This window comes from Lactuca virosa, chromosome 4 (assembly GCF_052849685.1).
Source record: "Lactuca virosa cultivar CGN04683 chromosome 4, Lactuca_virosa_CGN04683_v6, whole genome shotgun sequence".
NCBI lineage: Eukaryota > Viridiplantae > Streptophyta > Magnoliopsida > Asterales > Asteraceae > Lactuca > Lactuca virosa.
The window spans coordinates 399,654,366-399,661,945 of record NC_136429.1 but is presented as its reverse complement, the minus strand read 5'-3'; the positions used below and the strand labels follow the sequence as shown (position 1 = coordinate 399,661,945).

The following is a 7,580-nucleotide window of genomic DNA, read 5'->3' as shown; positions in this document are numbered from 1 at the left end:
GGCAAGATGCGCATTTTCAGGTCCCGAAATATTCAGAGCCTGAATTTGGTCCTCCCAGTCAAACGACTGAGCCACCACAGCGAGATTCACGGTCTGGTTGTTGATGGTAGCTCCTCTGCTGCTACTCACTGGCACCATTGTTCTTTCACTATTTTCCCTCCTATCAGGCTTTAGGTAATCTCTGGCAAAATGACCAGGTTCATGGCAGTTGAAGCAGTGAAGTTTTCCTTTGTTGAAACTCACCTTCTTTTCAGCATTCATTCCCCAATTATTTTTACCAGTCTTCTTGGAGAACTGTTTGGCCCTGAACACTGCCATAGCAATTTGCCATGTAATGTCCATCTCCTCAACATCCTCAGGATGAATTTGATCTAAATCAGCAAAAGATAGTTGAGGAGGTAGCTCTCCAGCCACGAATAGCAGTTGACAAGACCGGTAGCAAGAGTTAAATTTTCATCATTTTCTTTGGGAGCAAGAACTGGAACAGTGTTTTTGAAGAGGAAGCAACTTGTAGATTTGAAACTGGAGATTGAACACTTTGCATGGATGGAATGGCATATATTGAGGGTTGAGGAGCAACAAACGACTGGACTTGAGAAGTGGTGAAGGATGAAAAAGCATTGTTGGATTAAATTCTGAGATTAGCTGTGGAGTATGAGTTGACGTGATTGATTTCCCTTTGCTTGTCATCAAGATCACAAGCTTTGATAATTGCCATTGTTTCCGCTAGACTCAAACTGTTAAGGTCTTTTGTTTTCTTAATTACCGACATATTCATGTCCCATGATTTTGGCAGTGAATTCAACAATTTTTTGTTAATTTCAGACCTTGTGACCATGATTTCTGCAGAGTTCATCTCAGTTGTAAGAGTGATGAACCTCTGCAGTTGAGTCTCAAGAGATTCTCCCAAGATATGATTGAACATGTTGAACTTTTGTCTAAGCATATCCTGGCGGCTCTGTTTCATGTCTTCATTTCCTTCATAGACTTCAATTAGTGCCTCCCATAGTGCCTTTGCGGATGTGTATTCACAAAAGCCCTGAGCAATTTCTGGTGACAAAGCCATAGTGAGTGTAGCAAGTGCCCTCTCTTGCAGTTCAACTTTGTCAAATTTTTCATCAGTATACTCTTCAATATTCTTGTCAACAATTGTTCCATTCAGGAGTGATATGGTGATTCTGGTTGGTCCTTTCAAGATACATCTCCAAACCTTAAAATCTTTCATCTTGATATATTTTTCCATGCGGTACTTCCCTTTTATGGAAACCCTCAGCAGATAACAAGCGTGGAATGCGCGTAGTTGTACCAATAATGGAATCAAGTTCATGATGAATTGATGAGTTTTGTGAATCCATTTTGTTTTTGGTTTTTCTGAATTGATTAAACAAACAAGCTAAAAAGTAAAGTACCAAAACGAAAAATGTTCAAATAACAAATACGAGGTTCACGGACGTAAATTGTTCACGGCCGTACATTGTTCACGGCTGTACACAGTAGTTCACGACCGCACACAGTCAAGATGAAGTTTCCACAGCCAATGAAGGGATTACGGTCACAATGCAGTTCACGGTCAAGAGTCTTGAGTGGTTCACGGTCGTATACTAGTTTACGGTCGTACACTCTTCAACAGGATTGAACCGCAAACACCAAAGAACAACAGATTTTTCGAGTAAATTCTGATCTAAATAGCCTTGAATGTTGATCGAAAACGAATTTCCAACAAATGAGCTCGAAACAACCACGAAAATGATGAAGAACTTGTAGCCATAAACACCAAAAACGAGTTTGACACCGGACTTGCTCTGATACCAATTGTAAGGTCCTGATTCTTAGGATCTAAACCGGTGATCAAACAAATAGCAATCAAACAAAGTAAGAATGGAGTAGAAGAAGGATCAAAACAAGCATGCACACGTTAATATCTCAAAAACGTCTAGTACACCCTTGATACACACACTAGGCCGTGAACAGTACTACTGACAACAACCTTTACACTGACACATTCTGACACTATTTATACCAATCAGACCAACTGCAAATGGGGTTCACGGCCGTGAACAGGTTCACCTGTTCACGGCCGTGAACACCCTCACAACCGTGAACAAGTTCACGGCCGTGAACACCCTCACAACCGCAAACACTAAGCAACTAGCTACATACACAACCAAAACCCAACCAAACCATGCATAGCCCAAACCATAAAGTTATGACCTGAAAATGATGAAAATGCCCACATACAAAACTTAATGGATTGAGGCTTAAGGACCAAACATCAAAAATTTTGAAAGCACATGGACCATCTGTGAATTTTTTTGAACTTAGGGACTAAACTTCAGATCTGGGTAAGCCATAGAGACCAAAAATGATGTGTTTTTCGTTGAAGAAAAAAATAGGGATTGTTTTGTTAATTTGAGCAAAATAGAAAATAATTGAGACTTTTTTGTTCAAAAAATAAAAATTAGGATTAAACCGTATACTGACCCAAAATATTAGGACTTCATTGAAGATTTCCCAAAAAAAAAAACAAAAAATCGAAAGGAAACATTTCAAATGCAAATATGGGGTGAAAATTTGTAGTTACAAAACTAGAACAACAATATATCAATTTTTTTAGGAATTTGATTTCCATTATTTTTTGTTGCTTCGTATTGTTTAATGGAATAAAACTCAAATGAAATTCATTATTAGGGGTGAGAAATACAATGGATCTTCTCTTTAATGATTTTAAAGATTTTTGGTATGTGATGAATGTTTTCCTTTTTTCATCTTATGATAGCACCAAAAGATCATGTTTGTATGGGTTTTGTTGTAGGAATCAATCAAGAACATCTCCTTCTACATGATTTGTGCTCGTCTTAGATTTGTGTTGTGGGAATCAATCAAAAACATCTCCTTCTCCCCAACACATGAACATATGCACCTCATTTTGCTTCATAATGTTTTTGTTTTTGTTCAGATCTGGATTTCAAAATATGGAGTTTCATATTTATGTATTGTTTTTTCTGGAAACTTGATGTTGGCCGAAAAAGATTATCGGAAACTCATTGAAGATGTTGAATATCGCCATTTGATTATAAAAACAATTAGTCAACAACACCAACTACTTTTAGGGAAGCATCAACGCTTAGGTGAATACTAGATTGAAATAATTTAGCTTAGAATCAACAATAATCAAGTTTATATAGGAATGACCATGGCTAAATAAACCTATAAACCTATATCATATTCACCACAACTTAATGAATTGGTTAAGATATTAGATGATATGAAAGAAAGTCTTTTTTTGTCCCACAGTGGTAGCAGGTAAAAAGATAGAGTGGTCTTTAAGCCTATAAAAGGAATCCAAGGTTTGGTTTCAAGGTGCTCTAATCAAATACAATTTAATTATTTGATTTTTTTCTTTTCTTCTATTGCTTTAGAATGTAGAAAAATGTTATTCAAAACTTCGGACGGTCCTAATCTATTTTTAGGGAGGCTTGAGAGATTAGTCTACATAGTTGTAAGAATTTATCATATAATGGATTTTTTCTATAGATGCCCATGTTCTTTTTTCTATGCTTTTAGAAAAAAAACATATATTCTTGTTTTCTTATTTCTTTGTTATTCATCATTGGGAGAGTTTTAGGTATCTTTGAGACCATTTTTTCAACAAAATATCACCTAAGGTTTGTTGGGGTTCCTTGACATGGATCTTAACTTTATAAAAGATCAATATATCAATGTTATTCTTATCTCTATGTTATTCCCAAAACAACAAAATCAATATGAGGAGGATCCTAATCATCCTGAAAATTCTACCCCAATCAGTGTACAAGTAAAAGTCGAATGTCCAATTGATCAACAATTGCCAACGCCACAATAAAAGAAACAAAAACAAACTTCAATTACTATAGGTGAGATGCAAAAGGGATAGGGGCATTAATTTAGGAGTCTAAAAAGGTGGCCAACAACTATAATAATCTAATGCTTAGAAAAAAAACTTATAGATATTGGTGTACTACTATATTTAGGTTGGCTATTAAAGAAGGGGCAATACATATTGATGTAGCGCTGCAACAACATAACTTAAATGTTTTGTTAAGAATTGATAGAATGACTGAACTAAATCAAAAGTTGAAGATACAAAAGTTTATGACGACATGGTATAATGACTACGTATGTGGTTTATCATGACATGGTACAAACTGAGAACTAGAGGTGCATGCAGTTCATGACTTGTGTAGGTCCACTTTGGCATCCTTCATTAACACTAAAAGCAAATATGTGCCTAAACTTCCTTAATGGGCTTCATCAACAATAATCACACTATGACAATGTACAAAAAAAATTTAGGAGTAGAAGTCTTAGAAACTCAGAACTTGAAACTCACGAATGATAATAAACTTAGAGAAGATAAGAAAAGAAACTATTAATATAAAGTAAAAGGAGGTGTACGGAAATGTTGCCGATGAAAAGCTCACTTGCTGGGTGGATACATATAGATAGATTCTTTCTTGGATCTTTGTCATCTCCATCAACTTACTAGCCTCCCTTTGATGATTCAAAGGACCAAAAAGGTTGTTATACTTTCTTCATATCTATGGTTGTTGTTTTCTTTCCAATCTTTGCAAATAGATCCTTTGGTGGGAATAAAAACTAGTTTTATGTTTTTCAAATTGTAAATCTTCCTTGCTAAATATTGTGTTTTAGAAACAATCTTTGAATAATAATCCTAAAAATTGGTATCAGAGCCATCTAGCAAGATTGGTTATAATATATGATTATTTGGATAATCTTGGTTTTTGGAAAATATGGATAACTTTGTTTTTGTTAAAAATAAGTTCATACATATTTTCTACGAAACCTTTTAATTGTTATTCATGTAACAAAAGTTTACATGAATTTTTTGTCACTTAAAGTTGTCTTAGAAAAACAAATTGTGACAATTGGCAAAGTTGGAGTCGAGCAAAGTCAATGAGTGTATTAAGTATGAGTGAAACCACATTGTAACCTTGTTACAATAGAACATGGAAAGCCAAAGGAGCATGCTTATATAAGTTCATATGTATACACACTTTGAAAACCATGTTGGAATGAATCAGTGAAAGGAAAATAAAGTCAACAAACCATCAAGGAATCAAAGGAATCAACACAAGTCAAAATAACAAGTCTGAAAGCATGAAATTGTATATTACTTTAGGATTTCGGTTTTGAGAAATCTTGGAACACCCTTGGACTGAAATCTATTGCTTTTATGAAGCTAGAACCGAAATCACCTTCTTAGGTGATTACAAGACCGAAATCTCAAGTATAAGGCCCATTAAGGACCGAAATCTTCATTTTGTGAATGGGTTTAAGGGATTCATCATGCTAGACCAAAATCTACTTCTTCTTGGCTGAAATCATCCATTAAGTGGCCAAGTGGTGCCACTTGATTAGGTAGTTTAGCTTTCCAAGAGGATAATTGTGCATACCAGTGCAAGCATCACCTCATAACCTCATCTTTTCCTTCCTATTTAAGTTACGAAATGGGATCCTTCAAAAATCATTTTCTCAGTTAACATACTTCACAAATCCTCTCAATATTCAAGCCTTCCTTTTCTCTCAGATCACAAAGATTAAGTTTTCCCTAGGAAACATTTCTTCTTCAACATTATTCCTTAAGAAATTCAGTAAGTACTATTTCCTCCATTGATTAAGTGTTTACAACGTGTTCTTAACAGTTTAACTAACACACACATATGAATCATGTGCTAATGCTCATAGGATACGATCACCTTCCCGTATTTTAAATCAAAGATCACCCTTTTATCTCGTTATCTAAACCGTGATCACACTCGAGGTGAGTTCATACCCCACACATTTTTCCAAGATTTTTCTAGGTTTTAGGGGGGTGGATACAAGTAAAACACAAGAAATCTTGTGTTTCAAATTATAAATTGATTATTATGTTTTCATATACTATATGTCTACTTTACATAAAAATGCTAAATAACGTTACTACCAAACTTATAAACTGTCACATACAAAGTTGTTAAAAACACAAAGTTTTTACCATTTCAAAAAAACATATATTATAAACTATAATATGTATAGTTTATGGGTCATTTTACAATAGTTATTATGTTGAGTCAATATATGTTGTAACGTGTCGAAATAATTTGAGTCAGTTTCGAAAGTTTTGTAATCTATTTACTAAGGCATTTTAAGTTCGAAGTCTAAATGTCTAGTCCTTAATATTTTTTGTATACTTTCAGTTCTCCTATAAATAGGAGTTGTACTCAGGGTTAGATAGGGTTTTTTTTCCAATTCATATGTTTGAACACTCTGTGTACATTGAAAGTATAAGTGAGCTATAAACCAGATCTTATTTACTTCTCATGTTTTGATTACATTGTTTACTCTGATTTTATTCATATTCTCGATTAAACACTTCTACAATTGGTATCAGAGCAGGAATCATGCTGCAATGATTTGATTTTCATTCTGAGTCATAAGTTTTTGAGTCGTGATTTCGATTCAAAAGTTTCCGCACTTTTGGTTCTGAAAATCATCTTTGATCTTCAGTTGTGATTTGATTCTGCAATTGAGTTGTTTAGTCGAGTGATCGATTTGGAATTTCTGTTCAATTCATATATTCATTTGTTAAATTCATCAAGTTTTTCTGAAAATCACGTCCGTACTTCCATGGCGAATTTCAACATGAATACGATGACCTCTTTTTCTCATCTGCTAGGATCTTCAACGAAGATTCCTATGCTAATTCCGGAGTATTATGATCAGTGAGCTGATCGAATGGAGGATTATCTGAATGGATTGGATGAAGAGCTTTGGAATTGCATTACTGGTAATGTTCTTCCTCCACCAAATGTTCAGAATATCGGTACTTCTGGTTCAACTCAAGCTGTTAGTGATCAATCTACGAGGCTGAAGAACAATGAGAAAAGATGCATGAGAGAGCTACGTGGTGCATTGCCTCCTGTTGTTTACAACTATGTCCGTGGTTGTATATATGCAAAATAAATCTAGAATACTCTCAAAGAGAAGTTTCAAGGGAGTGAGAAAACGAAGATTAATTCAGTGAAGCAGTGCTTGGTTGAGTTGAAAGAGTTCAAACAGAAAGATGGTGAATCCATTGAAGGCTACTATGATCGCTTGAATGAACTCATTTACAAATGCAATCGTTATGGAATCACAAGGTCAACTATGGAGTTGAATCTCACATTCATCATGGGACTTCGCAAGGAATGGAGGAATGTTAGTCTGATGGTGAAAATTCAGCAGAGTTTCGATACTTCAACTTTGAATGATCTATACAACTTGTTGAAGACTCACGAAGGAGAAGTTAATGAAATTGCTAAGGAGACTAAAACGAGTCTGGGAGGTCCATTAGCTTTGGTTTTGAAAGTTATTGAGAAGGAGACACTTGAGTAAGAGAATTTTGATGAAGAAGGATTTTTGATGAACTCTGACGATGAGGTTTTTGCTTTTTACTCTAACAACAGAGTAAATAAGTTTTTCAAGAAACCTTTTAATCCAAAGTTGAAACCAAGTGATGGTAAAGGAAGTTTTGTCAATAAAGTTGTGAGTGATGAAAAGAA

The 7,580-nt window shown here is 34.9% G+C and overlaps 1 protein-coding gene across 1 annotated transcript; it reads right to left on the bottom strand.

The window, feature by feature from the left end:
- Positions 1-628: 628 nt before the first annotated feature.
- On the bottom strand, positions 629-1,243 carry LOC145106468 (uncharacterized). The gene has a single exon (XM_079043436.1). The coding sequence runs from the start codon at positions 1,241-1,243 to the stop codon at positions 629-631; it is 615 nt and encodes a 204-aa protein (XP_078899562.1).
- Positions 1,244-7,580: the final 6,337 nt, after the last annotated feature.